General features: G+C 40.5%; 2 protein-coding genes across 2 annotated transcripts in view; one reads left to right on the top strand and one right to left on the bottom strand.

The window, feature by feature from the left end:
• Positions 1–582: 582 nt before the first annotated feature.
• Positions 583–3,364, top strand: pgpep1l (pyroglutamyl-peptidase I like). Its single transcript, XM_079347188.1, has 5 exons — positions 583–671; positions 753–805; positions 1,292–1,408; positions 1,922–2,148; positions 2,221–3,364. The coding sequence occupies exons 1-5, from the start codon at positions 641–643 to the stop codon at positions 2,420–2,422; spliced, it is 630 nt and encodes a 209-aa protein (XP_079203314.1). The 5' UTR covers positions 583–640; the 3' UTR covers positions 2,423–3,364.
• Positions 3,365–4,655: 1,291 nt separating this feature from the next.
• The window catches only part of igf1ra (insulin-like growth factor 1a receptor), a 67,408-nt gene continuing 55,967 nt past the window's right edge, over positions 4,656–16,096 (bottom strand). Inside the window, exons 13-21 of the mRNA XM_079347190.1 lie at positions 15,667–15,832; positions 15,446–15,548; positions 15,139–15,209; positions 14,644–14,873; positions 14,394–14,498; positions 13,911–14,070; positions 13,469–13,598; positions 11,477–11,611; positions 4,656–8,102 (exon numbers count right to left, since the gene is read on the bottom strand). Of these exons, the coding sequence (XP_079203316.1) occupies positions 7,574–8,102; positions 11,477–11,611; positions 13,469–13,598; positions 13,911–14,070; positions 14,394–14,498; positions 14,644–14,873; positions 15,139–15,209; positions 15,446–15,548; positions 15,667–15,832 (1,629 nt within the window). The 3' untranslated portion in view covers positions 4,656–7,573. The remainder of the gene's footprint in view (positions 8,103–11,476; positions 11,612–13,468; positions 13,599–13,910; positions 14,071–14,393; positions 14,499–14,643; positions 14,874–15,138; positions 15,210–15,445; positions 15,549–15,666; positions 15,833–16,096) is intronic.

A 16,096-nucleotide genomic window follows, 5' to 3' on the forward strand; every position in this document is an offset into this window, starting at 1 on the left:
ATTTACGGAGAGTCTGAAATATGATTACACAGTACAATGGAAGCATTGGGGTTTTAGTAAATAAATAATAATAAAGATTCAGGTTCTGAAAATTAAATTAAATTTAGAACCAATAGACCTCATTCCGCATTTCATATACAATGATTCTTTGTTAATCCAGCATTAATATAATCATATTATTTAAAACTACATTCCTATAACAGTAGTCAAAGAACAAACAAAAACGTGATAGGAAACTGTCATGTTACATTTGTCATTTTTTTCAACCAAAAATGAATGTGGTATAGATCCAGTTTTAGAAGTAAATGCAGAAGTGCAAAATATGAGGTATAAAATATGAGCTATTGAAAACAAATTGTCAATAAAAGAACATAAATTGAATGAAAACAAAACGTAAATTTGTAGTGTCATGATCAGACCCTTTAGTTAGTTTTAGATCTCTTATAACAGGATACCAGAAATCACCGGAGGAAAGTGAATGCACCCCGGTCTGGCGCTTATTTACCATAGAATAGCTCCCTCATGCGGACAGTAAGTGCGATGCATGACTGGGACGTTTTGGTTTTTTTGTTGTCGTCGAGGGTCGAAGCCATGAGGCGCGCAATGACCTCCTCGCTGGCTGCGTGTAGTTTGCTGCGTCATGAGTGGCGGCGAAGTCGTGGTGGTCACAGGTACGTGTTTGTCTGTGAACTGGACACATTAACATGTCTTAAAGGTGTTAAATGTCGTGCTCTTTGTAATCTGTTATCAAGGCTTTGGACCTTTCAGACAGGTTTTAGTGAACCCCAGTTGGAAGGCAGCACAGGTAGGCCTACCAATGTTTGACACATACTGTATACATTGTACACATTGTTGTGCATAGTTTAGTTTAGTTTAGTTTATTAGTTCATTTGAGCAGCAGACAAAATAATAGAACAGATTTACTCACAGGTAATAAAAGAAACAGGGAGAAAAATGCTCTCAAAAGGAGTAGGGTGAAGTTCCCAGAACTTATGTGACCCCTACCCCTGACTTATCAAACATGAAAGAGTAGTTTGTGACAATTAACTAGTGATCATTTAAATTATAAAGAAGAGAGGAATACAACATTTTTTACCATCAATTAATCCTTTGATAGGTCCTTAATAACACCTATTTGATCATTTATGATCGTTCAAGTTTTAGAAAATGAAAAACAGAAATACAAAAACATTTACCAAGTCTTTCTTAGACCCATAATAACACACATCTTGTCTTTTTTGAATGTACAAATTCTTAAAGACTGATAATGTCTCTGCTTTCATGATTTCAGGAGTTGAAGTTGGTCGGACTCGGAGAGCATACGGATGTTTACATCAAGGAGTTACCAGTTAGTTATGTTAAGACTGAGCAACTCATTGCTGAGATTTGGAAGACTTTTAACCCAAAGGTAAACAATTAAAAAGTCTATATGCAAGATCAGGGAAGTAGCCATTTAACTTTTTTACAAATTGTGATGACTTAGTTCCTCTGAGTCAGGAAGTTGAATGAAAATGTAGAAGTACGCAAAGTGTGAATCTATTATTATTATTGAGATTTCAAAACTTTGAATATTTACTGTTTAAATTTAATATTTTAAAATGTCCTTATTGCAGTTTAAAATACACTAACCGGAATAAGATAATGAAAAATTTATCTGTGTTAAATAACCGGAAATTGGACTATTTAGTCCAACAAAAAAAACAGCAACAAAAACAATACATGAATATGCACCTCTAGTGAGTGTGAATTTGTTGAGAATAAACCACAAGATACATGACCTTGATGGTCTCAATGGTGGCACTGGCTACAGACCTGTTGTCAATATTAAGTATATAAATAAAATGAATGCATTCTCATCATTTTGTGAGAAGGTTAGCATCTCACTGTTTTTTTGTTGTTGTTTTTTTTTTTTTTGCCCCAGTTTGCCGTCCATCTGGGTATAGCCAGAGGTTCCAGTGGCATCATTCTGGAGCAAACAGGGAAGAACTGTGGATACAGAGAGAAAGACGTGTGTGGCTTTTGTCCAAAGAGTTTCTGCTGTGTGGAGGGAGGAGCTGACAAGCTGGACTCAGTCATTAACATGAGAGCTGTCTCCAAGGCGTTTAGACAAGCAGACATTGATGTTATTTATTCAAGAGATGCCGGCAGGTGGGTATTTGTTTCTGTGACGTGTTGACAGACACAGGAGTATGTGACATGATGTTCTTGCTTTATCCTCAGATACCTGTGTGATTTTGCATATTACTGCTCTCTGTACTACGGTCAGAGGAGGGCAGCTCTCATCCACATTCCTTCCACTGACAGCCTGAGCTCAGCTGACAGATTGGTACCTTTGCTGCAGACGCTCATTGAGACCATGCTTGACCAGCTGGAGGATCCTTCAGAAGCAACGCCTAAACACAATGAGCAGCAGTCCCATTGAGGTAGATCTCCTGATAAAGATCATTTCACTCAGTGTGGACATGATGCCATAAATATTACTGAATAATGCAAATGAGAAAGTGCAGCCACAGTCATTGATCTCATTCATGTATTTATTCAAAATTTCAGAAAAAAAAAAGAAAATACAAGAAATTCTCAGATACACATTTGTAGTGATGGCATGTCAAAAATATACCATCTCACCTAATAGATTGAAAAAACTTTGAGGCCTCAGATACAGAACTTGAAAAAGACAGATTTAGTGAAGGATTTTTTTTTGTCTGTCTCCAATCAGGAAAAGAATACACAGATTTCTGAGAAGGTTTTATCATAAAATAATAGTAGTAGAGCAAGGCCCCTTCAGAAGGTATGGGAATGCAAATAATAAAAACAGAGGCATGACAATAATAAACCTCATACTCATTATTGCATTTTGAATGCACTGAAGCATACTCCATGAACCTGAGGTCTGCATGAAGAACACATGAACCTGAGGTCTGCATGAAGAACATTCGGAAGAATTAAAAGGATAAAAGATGATTAATTTGAATGTTTTTGATTTATTAAGTAGCTGTAGTATCTTTACGCTGAAATCTGGTAATGCAAGAAGCGAAACGTAGCAACTAGTGTGAAGCTGTAAACTTAAGCCTATCATTGTTCACTAATCATGTTGTTTACTTTTTTACCACTACTACCCGTAATCTACGCAACATCCCTGTCCTTTATATGTCTCTGTGTATGTTTGAATGCTGCAGTTATGAGGTGTATGATCTAATAGAAACTAGTAATGAATCAGTAATTCACCTTACTACAGCTCGATATCATGTCTACTGCCAGAACTGAGAGGATTTGAAATCAATCACTAATGTCTGTATTTTATCATAATGTACAACCAAACAGGTAAAAGACAATAAATGCACAGATATGTTCAGTTACAACTCAAGCTGATGCTTGTCAGTGGTGATTTGTGTACCGGTGTGATATCTAGCAGCAATCAGACTGTTCACTCTTTGATTGGTATTTTTGAATCATGCTCAAATAGGATGTCGTAGATTCAGCACCCACATTTCACATTTGAAGTCTGTTCATTGTCTAGTTTTTTTTTTTATTGCTTTTTTCTTTTATTTTAACAAACATTTTCTTTTGACTTTTTAAGCCTCCAGCCCAGAACGCTCAAACTGAAGCAGCACTCTTGCAGAGTTTTGTGATGCGCTTTGAAATGTAAAAGCTCCGTTGCCGACCTTCACACCCGACATTTGAACTTAGATGGCAGTGTAAGGTCCACTGAGGTGACTGTGTGAGGAAGCAGCACTGATTTAAGTTCCAAACAAGCCAGAAAAGGCATGACGAGTTTGCTTCCACATGACCAAAAAGACTGATAATGGCCACTTGATTCACCCTGACGACGTTGGAATTGAGCCATATGTAGAGCGTTTACACAGCCACACAAAGTCTACAGGTTTAAAATAGGTGGTGACATATAGACAAAGGACTTACATTGTCAATGTAGGACTGAAGGCTGCTGCTATCTCTATGTATGTGTTGTGTAATAAGTACGTCAAAGTCCTTGTTACATTCACAGTACTGACCTATATACAGAACTATATGTCGTTTTTGAGAGCGTTAATGGTATCTGGATGATTGGAATACACTGAAGTAGTGATGTGGTGTAAAATAAAAAGATTTCCCTTTGTTATAAAATTCCACATAATGGTCTAGACTTTTATATAGAAGCATTTTAGATGAGAAATGTTTTCTGTTTTGAGGATTTGAGGTTGTGACTATATATTTGGAGTGAGTGGAGTGGAGATGGGATATCTGACGTGGATGTTGTCTGCTCAATAACTGTTTAGCACCTGCTTGTATCCCTGCAACACCAGTAACTAAATAGCCTTGATACAGGCGACTATTTATCGTTCTGCATCACAAACATTCCTTTTTCCTCGCACTTCTAGGCGAGAACCTTGGTGAGCTGAAATGACAACATTTAATCCTCCACACAAATATTCCATTTCCCACCCTGGTCTGCTGTGTGAGGTTTCTTTAGCTCCCTGTGGGGTTGATCCAGATGTTGAGGTTGCTATATAAAACTGACGAGAAAGAGTGAGATGTATTTGTTTTCAATACGCATACATGTATTTAAAAAAGAGTGAGGTAGATATATACTTAAATGAAGAAAAAAAAATGATTTTTTTTTTAAGTCCCTCAGTCATGACGCCAAAGGAAAAACATACAAAAAAAAATCCAACTTTATACTGAATCATGGGGCATTTATACAGTGATTGAAACTGATATCACAAAAGGAAAATTAAAAAAATAAATAAATAACACAGAAATCTTTTAAAGATTGAGATAAAAAATAATCACCAGGCAACATTTCCAAAAGATGAAGAGAAATCCTTCAAAACACTTTCACTGTTCAGCCTCTGCTTTAAGACCTTTTTTTTTCCATTCATGACATTGAAATGTGTTCCCTTCCCTGGCCTTTAAACCCATCCTTTATTTGGTTCTCAGAAGCAGTGATTATGAAGACAAACAATGAGACCCGCTCTCATTGTCTAGAAGTAACACAGCAGAGGGAGCAATGGATTGCGCTTGAGATCTTAAATGTGTGAGGGGCAAATGTGATTTTGAATAGTTGAGAGATGGTTGGCATGATTAAGGCAAATAAGACAACCCAATTAGCCCTGTTCAGTCAAGAAGAGCCAGGAAATGGATGGGTTAAAAGACCGTATCTGGTGCAAAGTACGTATCTCAGATACTGGGACTAATCCTGACTTCTAAAGGAGGCACCAGGGGAGGAAACAAGGTACCGTTTGTTATGAGCCAATGAGGGACCAGAGGGGATATAATAGGGCACTACTGAAGGGGGCAGGATGTGTGGAGAAAGCAAAGCCTTTACTTTGACCTGAGATTGAGTCGCACCTAGAGGGCAATGCTAGGCGCAGTGCTAGACAAGTACAAAAAGGGTGCAGAAAGTACACACTCACACATCGAGCTAAGGTGTCCATTCCAAATAATAATAACAATAATAATATTAACAATAATATATAGACATCCACAAAACAAATACAGGAGGAAAGATTTCATAAAAATTAAAGGCAATGAGCAAAGTATAGTGTTGAAGAAAACCTTTAGGGAGAACAGAAAAAAAAAAGATGTCTTGTATCTAAATCAACATTTTTTTGTCCTTGTTTTATCTTTTTTTTTTTTTTAAAACAGAGTTTGAAGATATAAGAAGTTGACATTTGTGGAGACCATAAAATACCAAACCTGAAGGATTTCTTTATATATATAACATCCAAAAGAGAAAAAGAATAAAATAGCAGCTTTGTTCTGTACAGACATAGAGGCAAATATCTTGAACCGTAAAAAGGTTTTTAAAAAAGTGACAAAACCAATGATGTGTAGAAAAGTGATCTTGCAGTCTAAAATACAACTATAAGACCTTCATACGTGTTTGAAATGCAGACTATCAAACCACTATACCAAAAGAGACCTGTTGTGATTTTAAAGTCCTCTCTAGGCTGCTGAAGTCCAATCCAACACCTTCTTGTTTCTTGTCTCAGGTCTTGTTTGTTTGGTGTCGTTTTATATGAACAGCAGTTTGAGAACCTGCCGTACGGGAAAAAAAAAAAAAGTCTGATGAATAAAAGTGGAGGCAGAATCGCATCCTTTGATGATGAACATAAGTGATTACAATGACTTTGAAATTTGGTTTATAATGGAATATAAATAAAACATCAAAGTCAGGTATGTGTGTTTGTTTGGGGTTTTTAACAAGCTCAGACAAAGGCAGTGATTCAGAGTTGGTCCTCACACTAGGCTACCTGTATTATGCTGAAGCAGGGTCCACTTCCTTGGCCCTGGCATGGTTGGAAGAGGTGTGCTGTGGCACTGTGCGCTGGGACATCGGTCGTTAAATCTATCAGCGCCTTGCATTCATCGAGAAATCAAGGAGTGTTAGAGGGCGAGTTCTGACCGAAGCGACTCGAAAGAAGTCGCAAAGTCAGTAAAGTTGTGGTCATGTTCTCGAGGTCTGACGCCTGATGCAATTAGAAGTGCAAACCGGCAGGGAAGCAGCGCGCTTCAGCATGGTGCGAGACAACGGGGCCTCGTGTGAGTGCGCCTTAAAGTCTCACTCACTTGCCGTCTTCTCCGAACGAAAATCATTTCAATAGATATTTAGTTCCAACTTAAAGTACCACGGGAACCAAAAGGATTTACTTCATCCTTTAAGAAACTGAAGATTTTACTGCAGCTGTGAATGTAGCTCAACTGTAACATTGTATTTTGTTCTGTAACAAACCAACCGCACCCAGCTGTGTCAGGAGAAAAGCAAGAAGTCGGAATATCGGACGGATCTCAACTCTGAATCACACCCTTTAACAAGAAGGCTGACCTGTTTGAAAATTTGAGAAAAAGCTTGATTTGGCAATTTTGGCAGATACACAACAGGCCCTCCTCTTCAGCTTTTGACCTGCTCCTGTCAGAATCTACATCCGTAGAAACATTCAACAGGGAAATTTAATAAAAAGGACTTTCTCGGTCCAAACGTTCTAATTGAGGCGTCCTCTCGTGTGACATGAGCCACTCTGCTCACGTCAACAAAGTCTTTTTGATGGAAAAGTCATTTAGAAATTAAAACTATACCATATCATAGAGAGAATCACGTTTTGTATAAATACACACTCAGATATCCACAACATCCTCTCTGAAATCATGAGGAAAAAAGTGCTCTTCTGTTGGATTTGCTGGCGGATATGCTTAGAAATGATTATTCTTTAAGTCCATGTCGGAATCTGTAAGTCAGGATACATATGCCTGTGTAAGTTTCCTTCTTGAAAGGACAAAGACTGGAGTACAGGCTGCACAGGAAGGAATTTCCCAGTGTTGAGTCTGAACCACCAAACTCCAAATGCTTTAAGCAGGTTTCTGTGCTCTTTTTCAGTTTGTTTGGGGTTTTTTTGGAGTTTTTGTTTGACCTTATAAAGAGTGGAGAGACAATCTACTGGCACACAGTAGAAAGAAAGCCATCCATATCTCATAATGAGATGGAGGAGAGTTTGTGTTACCCTGTGTAAGAGGAGGAGGAGGAGGAGGAGGAGGAGGAGGAGGAGGAGGAGGAGGAGGAGGAGGGGGTGGTCTGATATCAGCAGGCCGACGACTGGGGCAGCGGTAACGCACGTTCATTTTTTCTGCCTCCGTTCATGTGTGCATAGGGTTGTATCTCGTCAAAGTTAGGCCGCAGCACCACCACAGGCCCGTTGGCCGTAACATGTCCTGAGTGCTTGTCCAATGCTTGGCCTGGAGACGCCAAACCTGAGGCGACGGGGCCCGGGGAGGAGGGTGATATAGGTCCCAGTAAAGGAGTACTCGGCCCTTGCACAGGGGATAACTGCTGTTGCTGTGTCGATGGAGGGGGTGTGCTTCCCATACACCCTGATAATGGGGCAGCTGTAGGGGGCTGCCTGGTGGATGCAGGGTCCAGTGGAATGTTCTCCATGTTTTCTACCTCCATGTCCAGCTCCTCCGTGTCCGGCGGCTTGTTCTCCTCGCTGTAGAAGAAGCTCATTTCCCTGAAGGGAGGATCCAGTTCGTCTTTGATGCTGCTGATGATCTCGAGGAAGGACGGACGCATCTTTGGGTTATACTGCCAGCACATCCTCATCAGCTCGAAACTGCAAATGATGGAAGGAAGAAGAAAAAAGGGTAAGGATCAGTAAAGGAGTCTTCATTCTCCTCTGAACAGGTTTAGAGGTTTTAAAAACAAAGAATCACAATCATATTTAAATGTAAACCTGTACAAAAAGGGCATGATTACTTAAGATACAATCTTTATTATCTATTTATATCGTGGTATATATATATATATATATATATATATATATATATGTATATATATATATATATATATATACACACAAATGCCACTGATGCCTCATTTTAGCTTTATCTAGAAAAAAAGAGTGTTATTGTGCTGAGAGGAATACGTGAGTGCTCGTGTGGACATATGTGTTGTTACAGCAGTCAACAAGGTTCAGAAGTCACTCAGGTTTGAGAGTACTTTTTAAAGACAGACTCTAAAACATTGTGAATCTGTTCTTACAAGATAAGGAGCAGTACTACTTTACATTTCTCTCCAGCAGGTGGCAGTAGACACCTTCATTTAAGAACGTTTCAATACTCTGGCACTTCAACTCACTCTTTGTTTTAGCATAACACTAACATAAACAAGCTGAGCTTTTCTGTTGCTTTCCCTTTGTTTGTATTTTTTTCATGCTGATGTGCTCACATCATAATTCATAATGGCCCGAGCTCATTCACCTCCAGGATGGAGAAAATCCCTTAAGACTCAATTCATTTCATTAATGTGTGCTGTTAAAAAAGTGTTAACTATCGAGTGCAAATGTTTACTTCAACTTAATAACGTGCTTATAACATGTTTTTTTTTTTTTAAGTCATGTTTTTTTCAATAGGAACTTCAGAATTTGCAATTTATGTAATTCATTGCGACATTACAGATGTGACAGTTAAATCTGTAATGCTACGTAAACTTTGCAGCACAGTAAATCATTCCTCAGGTTACTGTGCCAGGCCAGCAGCTGAGCTTTGGAAATGTGAAAACAACATCATAAAAGGGAAAATATTACAGTGTTGTGTGGTAAAACACCACAAACCACAACTTCAATTATACACAAACAAGCTAAGAATTGTCTGCAGGGCCTCCTGACATGAACACCTCAGTCATCTCTCTTTCACTCCTACTGCTCCTTGTCTCTTTTTTTTTGTTGTTGTTTTTTTTTTTCAGTCTCTCCTTCTCTCCCAGTGGTCTCTGCATTCCTCTGCAGCTTCAATGCCAGTCTCTCTCCTTATGGGTAGAGCTCAAGCATGCGGATCAGTTCATACGCTAAAGCAGCAGCCGGGGGAGGGGGGGGGAATCTAGGTTGTTTACCAGCACTGCAGCAAGTGTCTTAAAGTTGCGGTTCAAATGTCCAAAGCTGGGAGCAAAGACCTCCCATGAAAAGATGTGCAGTGCGCAGAGCTCCACGGTAACCATCTGTTACTGCTCAGCAGGCTTGTTGATGCAAATTTAGACAACAAACACCACAGTAAATCTTTGACTTCTTGTCAACATCGTACCAATCATGGCCCATACAGACACATGCATATGCTATTAACTTCATTTGACTTGTATTTGACCCGTCAGCTCCAAGGTAGGCAATGTGTTTGCGCTAATTTTTTTTAGAAGAGCTCTATGAACGGAACAAAAAAAACCCATGTTTTTCAACTGCTACAGAAATAGACCCTCAAGGGCAAAAAACACATTTTATGTCTTTTTTTTTTTTATTCATCTTGTTTTGTTGCTGCTTTTTTTAGTAACTTGTGTTTTTTTTATATTTAATGCACATTTGGTACATTCAAGTCTACTCTCATATCCTTAAGTCCTGCTTTAACTTAAAAGCAGTTTTTAAATGACCAAGATGGTGCGACTCATGACGTGCCTACACCAGGTTTATTTAGAATATCTTCCATGAATTGGACCCTTGCAGTTTATTTAAGAATACTGACAGCCTTTTTAAAACATGGTGTACAAGCAAATATGTGGTATGCTACTTGTTCAAGTCTTTCAAAATAAAAACTTGGAGGCAGTCTGGTTTTTATAAAAAAAAGAAGAAGAAGAAGAAGAAAACACTGCACTAGTCCAGCCAAATTTTCAACAGAGAATGAGATGGGACAAAAGACCTTGAAGCAGTCAGATTAAAATAATAAACAGACACACTTTCAGGCCCAATGAGATTACAGAGCCGTCTCCCAACATCTATGCTGAATGTTTAATCATACGGAGCAGGAATCTTTTGCAACAGGACTGCAGAACTTTCCAAATGCAACATCCTTGGCCTGCTGAAACCTGGAATTAAAATAGGGCTGTAAGGGATACTGCAACATTCCTCAATAAATCGTGATCTGCGTCTGAATTTTTGCCCAACCCTGAGAGGAGGGATGCACCTTTTGTGGATAGGAAACTCTAGACAGAAACATGGGAAATCCAATCAGTGACCCATAGCTACCTGACCATGGGAAAGACAGAACAAAGAGACGCTCAAAGCTCTCCAAATATGACTCATCCCCGCCGCCTGTTTTCCAGACTTTTTCTTCTCCTGTATCTTCCCGATTGGTCTTTGCATTGACTTCACCACACTTCAGCACTCTTCTAGAAATCTCCATTAAGTCACAGCAGCAAAGGGATAGCAGAATAACCCACCCACTCACCCACCCACCCTACCACCGACACCACCTCTGTAACACAATCCACACACTCCTGTAATCAGGACAAAAAAGTCAGGCTGCCATAGAAACCAGAGGTTTGTGTCTGCACAACACTGGGCCCTCTTTTTTTTTTTTTTTTCGACTCACACTCTCTTTCTAAGGTGAGGTCAGCTGTGGAGAGTGGGAGGGGAGGGGAGAGAGCGGCATGCCTTCTCATTGAGGTCAGAGAGGGAGAGGGGAGAAATGCATATATGTAGCACTGCACACTGACATGCAGGCTGGGGTTTCTCTCTTTTAACAGCCACAAGGATTAATAAATGAACTATGAATAAATTGAATTCTTTCTTCCTCTCGTCAACTGTCTGCTGACAGACGAACATCATCTCCCTCCTCATGTCCGATGCTGGCAGACGGAATGCAGGGCATCTTTCACACACGGCTCGTGGCGTCCCTTCTATGGGCCGAGGCAGATGGGTGAGGATGCTCCTCTGTGCCAGCTGACCACCAGAGCAATGTTGTCAACAGACCACATTTAACCTATGACGTTAATGTCAGGCGTCTACATCAGCACACGCATCACATGATATCCCACACACGTAAACCCGCGACTCTAAAATAGACGCCGGGTTACAAATTTAATGGCAGGGAGGACATGTGAGGCGGTGCAAGTTGAGGGATAAAACAATACACACTTTAAGGTCGCCTTAAATCTGCGAGGCCTATGAAAAAGCACGAGAGGGACATTTGAAAAACAGCTCATGTTCCCAGATACGAGCAGACTTACAGCATGTCGGGGCAGTTGTCGGGTTTGTCCAGGAGTCCTCCCTCCATGACAAAACGCAGCACTTGTTCATTGGACATGCCCTGGTAGGGCTGCTCTGCTAAGGTGGCAATCTCCCACAGCACCACACCGAATGACCTGCGGAACAAACAAGGCAATTGTTCTCAATACACATCTTTAAAGTTGTGCCTATTATGTGAAGCTTATATGGCATTGCTTGAATTGAGCGTATCAGCAGATTAAATGTTGCGGGCGTACAGAAGGAAGGCAAAGCTCAGCTGCTTTTTCTAACTGGAGCAAACTGTTTTCTTTCTTTCTCTATATTGTGGCTATGACAACACATCTGTACGTTCAAACATACAAAACCTTTTGACACTCGTCTCCCTTTGGAAGCTGTTTGTTTAAAGACAGCGAGGACATGCACAATCTTCGTATTCATTCTATTAGGGATGTTTTTTCTTGTGAAATTCATTGAAGTGATTTATTACACCATATCTAATAAAAGGTCAGAGGATGGGAATTTAATTGATGGTGTACAAATCTGTTAGCCCGAGTTGTGTAATATAAAATCACCACCCATCTTTTTCCATCAATGGTTTCAATGACGTTTTCTATCCGGACCTGACTCTGTAGTTCACTGATCTCAACTATATGAGGTGAAATGATGCGTTTACAGCAACCAATAAGTCAAGTAAACTTATATTAAATCTAAAAAAAAACAAAAAACAATGACACTGTATGCATCCTGTTGCGCACACTGTGGAACAAAACTAAATCCTGTTTTAAATTCTTGAATCTTACCTACAGTGCAGAAACCAGTTCACTAAAGCATTAGGAGATGAGAGGATAACACTTCTCCTTGTGTTTTATTGATCTGGTTAAACAGCAGTCTTAGCGTTAAGAATAAAGTGAACACGTCAGTGATCACGAGTTCATTGCTCCAACAGTCTATAAAAGCGCCTCATCACAACACTTGGTGTGCCTGGCTCAAACAGAGAAAGATATTCACCGTTTTTGGTTTTTTTTGATCAACAAAATAATAAGCATCAAGTTGCGTATTCCTCAGGAGACAACGATGGGTTCGTCTTACACTTGAGTTCATTTGTACGACTTCAAAGAGGAAGATATCGTACACAAATGTGGAGGTGGGTTCGTGCTGGAACGGCAACCTACCATTTGAGAACATCTGGAGTAGCTTAAGCCCACTCTTAGGGACCGACCCGAGGGACATTCTGAGTTGGGAAACAAAAACTTGCGAGGTAGCTAGTAAACACTTGTGTTTCTCTAAAACAATTTCTCTCTCTGAGCTCTGGAGAGAAAAATGTGCCGCACTCTTAGCTGAGATTTCTCCGCAAGCTGGCATAAAAAAAAAGAAAAAAAAAAGGTGTCGGTGAGAAAAAAAAAAAGATTTATCTTGTTTTATGCTCTCCTGTCACAGAGAGGAATTTCTCTCTGAGCCAGCAGGAGACCAAAAGATGTTGATGGTTTTGGAAGCACAGACACACAAACTGAATGTTCAAAGTGTAAACAATGCAGCTGAATATACAGGCTGAGAAGTGATCTGTATGTTCGTGTAGCTTCAGTGGCGGTTCTAGACCACTATTACTGAGGGGGCCAGGCCGGGGCCAGTTGTTTTTGTTAAGAGGAGAAATAGACAAAGATGATCTAGCTTTTTATTATTACCGTGTACCAAATAACAGGGTACAGCATTAACTACCACAACCTAAAATACTCCTGCTATATCTATAGAGGAAGTCAAACCAAAATATAAGGCACAGGAGGTGACCAAGCTCAGTGTTACAGGGGCACTGGCCCCTGTTGGCCCCTGCCTTGAACCGCCCATGTATTGCTTTGACTCCCCAGCACGAATAGTTTAAGCCTATCCACACGCACAAAAACACAATATGTAGACATTCCTGAAATTGTTTCAATGCCCCGGATTAGTGCAGGTTTACACATGTTTAATGAAGGCCTTATTGTGACGTGTTTTCATACCAGACATCAGACATTGTGGTGAACACGCCATCTTTCAACGACTCCGGAGACATCCAGCGAACAGGCAGCAGGCCCTTCCCTCCTTTTCGGTAGTAATCCGTCTCATAAATATCTCTCGTCATGCCAAAATCTGAGGAGAAAAAAAAAGAAAAAAAAAATCGGAGGTTTGGAAAGCCGCTAGAAATCACTCATTCTGTGTCAGAGAGGAAGCTCCAGAGAGCTCATCCATCCCCTGACCTCCTCCCCTCCTCCCCTCACTCACTCACTCACTCACTCACTCACTCACTCACTCACTCACCCCCCTTGCTCCCTCCGTCCATCTACATTAAGACTCCACTGCCTGAGGCACTCAGTGAAAGCCAGACTCTTTACAAGGTTAGCAAGGTAGGTTCAGCATTGAGCAACAAGGAGAGGCTGATGCCACCGTATTAACTTGACTTACCTCCAATTTTCACAGTGAAGTCCTCCGCTACCATGCAGTTCCTGGCAGCAAGATCCCTGTGGACGAATTTGTTGGCATTCAGGTACGACATGCCATCAGCGATTTCCCCTGCCATTTGGATCATCTTTTTGAGCGGGGGTAGGACCTGGGTAGGGGAGTTCTGGGAAGGAAAAAGCACAGAGTTAAGCACTGCAGTCAGTCATCTTTTTCTGCTTTCCAAAATTTAGATCCAGTTTAGAAATAAAAAGTAGGGGAAGGATGTTTTGAATGGACTAATGAACAAGAGTCAGGGAGCAAGACTGAAAAAAGCTGACTGCATATTTAGCTCAATTGAAAACAAAATTGTTGAGGTCTATAATAAAAATCTGATCATACATAAAATAATGTATAATAGCCATAGACACAATACAGAGAATAGAAAGAGAATAATCTTTTAAAGTACTGAAGTATGTCAGTGCGTGTGTGTGAGGAAAAGAGGCTTACTTCTTTGCGCAGTGAGCGCAGGTGGCTCTTGAGATCTCCACGGGTCATCAGCTCCATAATCACTAAGGTTGGCTGACCCTGAGAGACCACGCCCAGCAGCCGTACCTACACCGATCACAAAACAACAGATAGGTGTTCATAACAGATAGTGGGAGCAGGTTTTGTTTTTAGCCATGCTGTGCCGTGATTTACCAGACTTTATTGCAAGATTTCTCCCGCAGGTGTCTAAAAGTATCGGCCTTTTTCTTACCACATGGTGACAGTTGAACTCCTTCATGACTGAGGCTTCGTTCAGAAACTCGATGCGCTCTCTCATGCTGGCCGACTCGTTGACTGTTTTGATGGCCACTCTTGTCTCAGGTTCGTCCTTGACCACTCCCTTGGCAATCCCTTCATACACCATGCCGAAGGAGCCCTGGCCCAGCTCCTTGTGCATTGTGATCTTCTCTCTGGCCACCTCCCACTCATCTGGGACATACACTGGTAGAAAAGGATGGACAGCAGGTTTAAAAAAAAAAAAAAAAAGAACCTTACTCAAAAAATATATGTATATGTAAATATGTTTTTTCCAGATATGAAATGACATTTATTTGCCAGTCCATCCACTTACACATACTTGTTTAAGACGTTGTTTTACATTTCATACAGTAAAGTGGCTGTTGTCTGTTATCTTACACATCAGTAAAAAGAGAAATCCATCTGTGATTGGATGTTACATGAAAAATAGAGAGAAAATAGATCTTACTCTCAGCTGCACTGAAGTACTCTGGGTTAACAGATGCGTAGAGGACTCCATTCCCCAATCTGTCGCTGTTCCTGTTTACACAAACACAGCCGAGGTTAGCGAACAGGCTTTTCTGTTTGTGGACGGCACGTGTAATTCTTTATGAGAAGTCTCCTTTTCACGACAGAGGGAATGTTAATGAAAACAAAAACACCTTTTAACTCTCATTAACTTTACACCGGCCATTAAGTTTCATGAGCACAGCGATGCAGAAAATCATCATCCAGAGATTTTGTCCGGTAACGTGCACGTTCGTAAAGGTACTTGCCTTTTTTTGTTGACAAAAAACAGAATTGTGGTGAGGCTGGCGATGAAGAGTGTCACTATGATGGGAATAATGATGACCAAGTAGAACGTAATACCAATCTCTCCTGTCAGACACAGAGGAAATATAGAAGTTATCAGCACCGACTTAAAAAGTGTGTTGTCTTCCTTTTTTTTTTAAATTTTATTTTTACAAAAATATGTAAATTTGCAGAATGTTTTTACGGTTTGGCGGAGGCACGTAGAAGAACACGCTCTCTGTCCATGAGCCGTTTCCTGCGAGAGAGGTGGCGCGCACACGAGCAGAGTAATTCCCTGAGCCCAAGTTGGACAGCCGAGCTCCTCTGTGCTCGCGGTAATGCTGTCGTGACACACACTCATGTTTCTCAGGCTGAAAGAAACAAAGACATCCTGGTTACTGTCTGAAAGACGTTAAGCCGCCAATGGCCAAAGTCAGCGTCAGGCTTGGACTCTAAAATGTGTTCCACTTTACTGAAAATGAAACACGATAATACATTCTGTTTTTTAAACAGTATAGATGGAAAAAAAAACGTTTTTGCTTTGCCAGTTGTTTTTGAAAAATGTACTGGTTACTGAGGGTGGGGGCAGAATATCCATATGGCACGCTCCTGACATGAATAAGGGTAACCTGAAC

This window comes from Symphodus melops (assembly GCF_947650265.1).
Source record: "Symphodus melops genome assembly, chromosome: 6".
Lineage (NCBI taxonomy): Eukaryota > Metazoa > Chordata > Actinopteri > Labriformes > Labridae > Symphodus > Symphodus melops.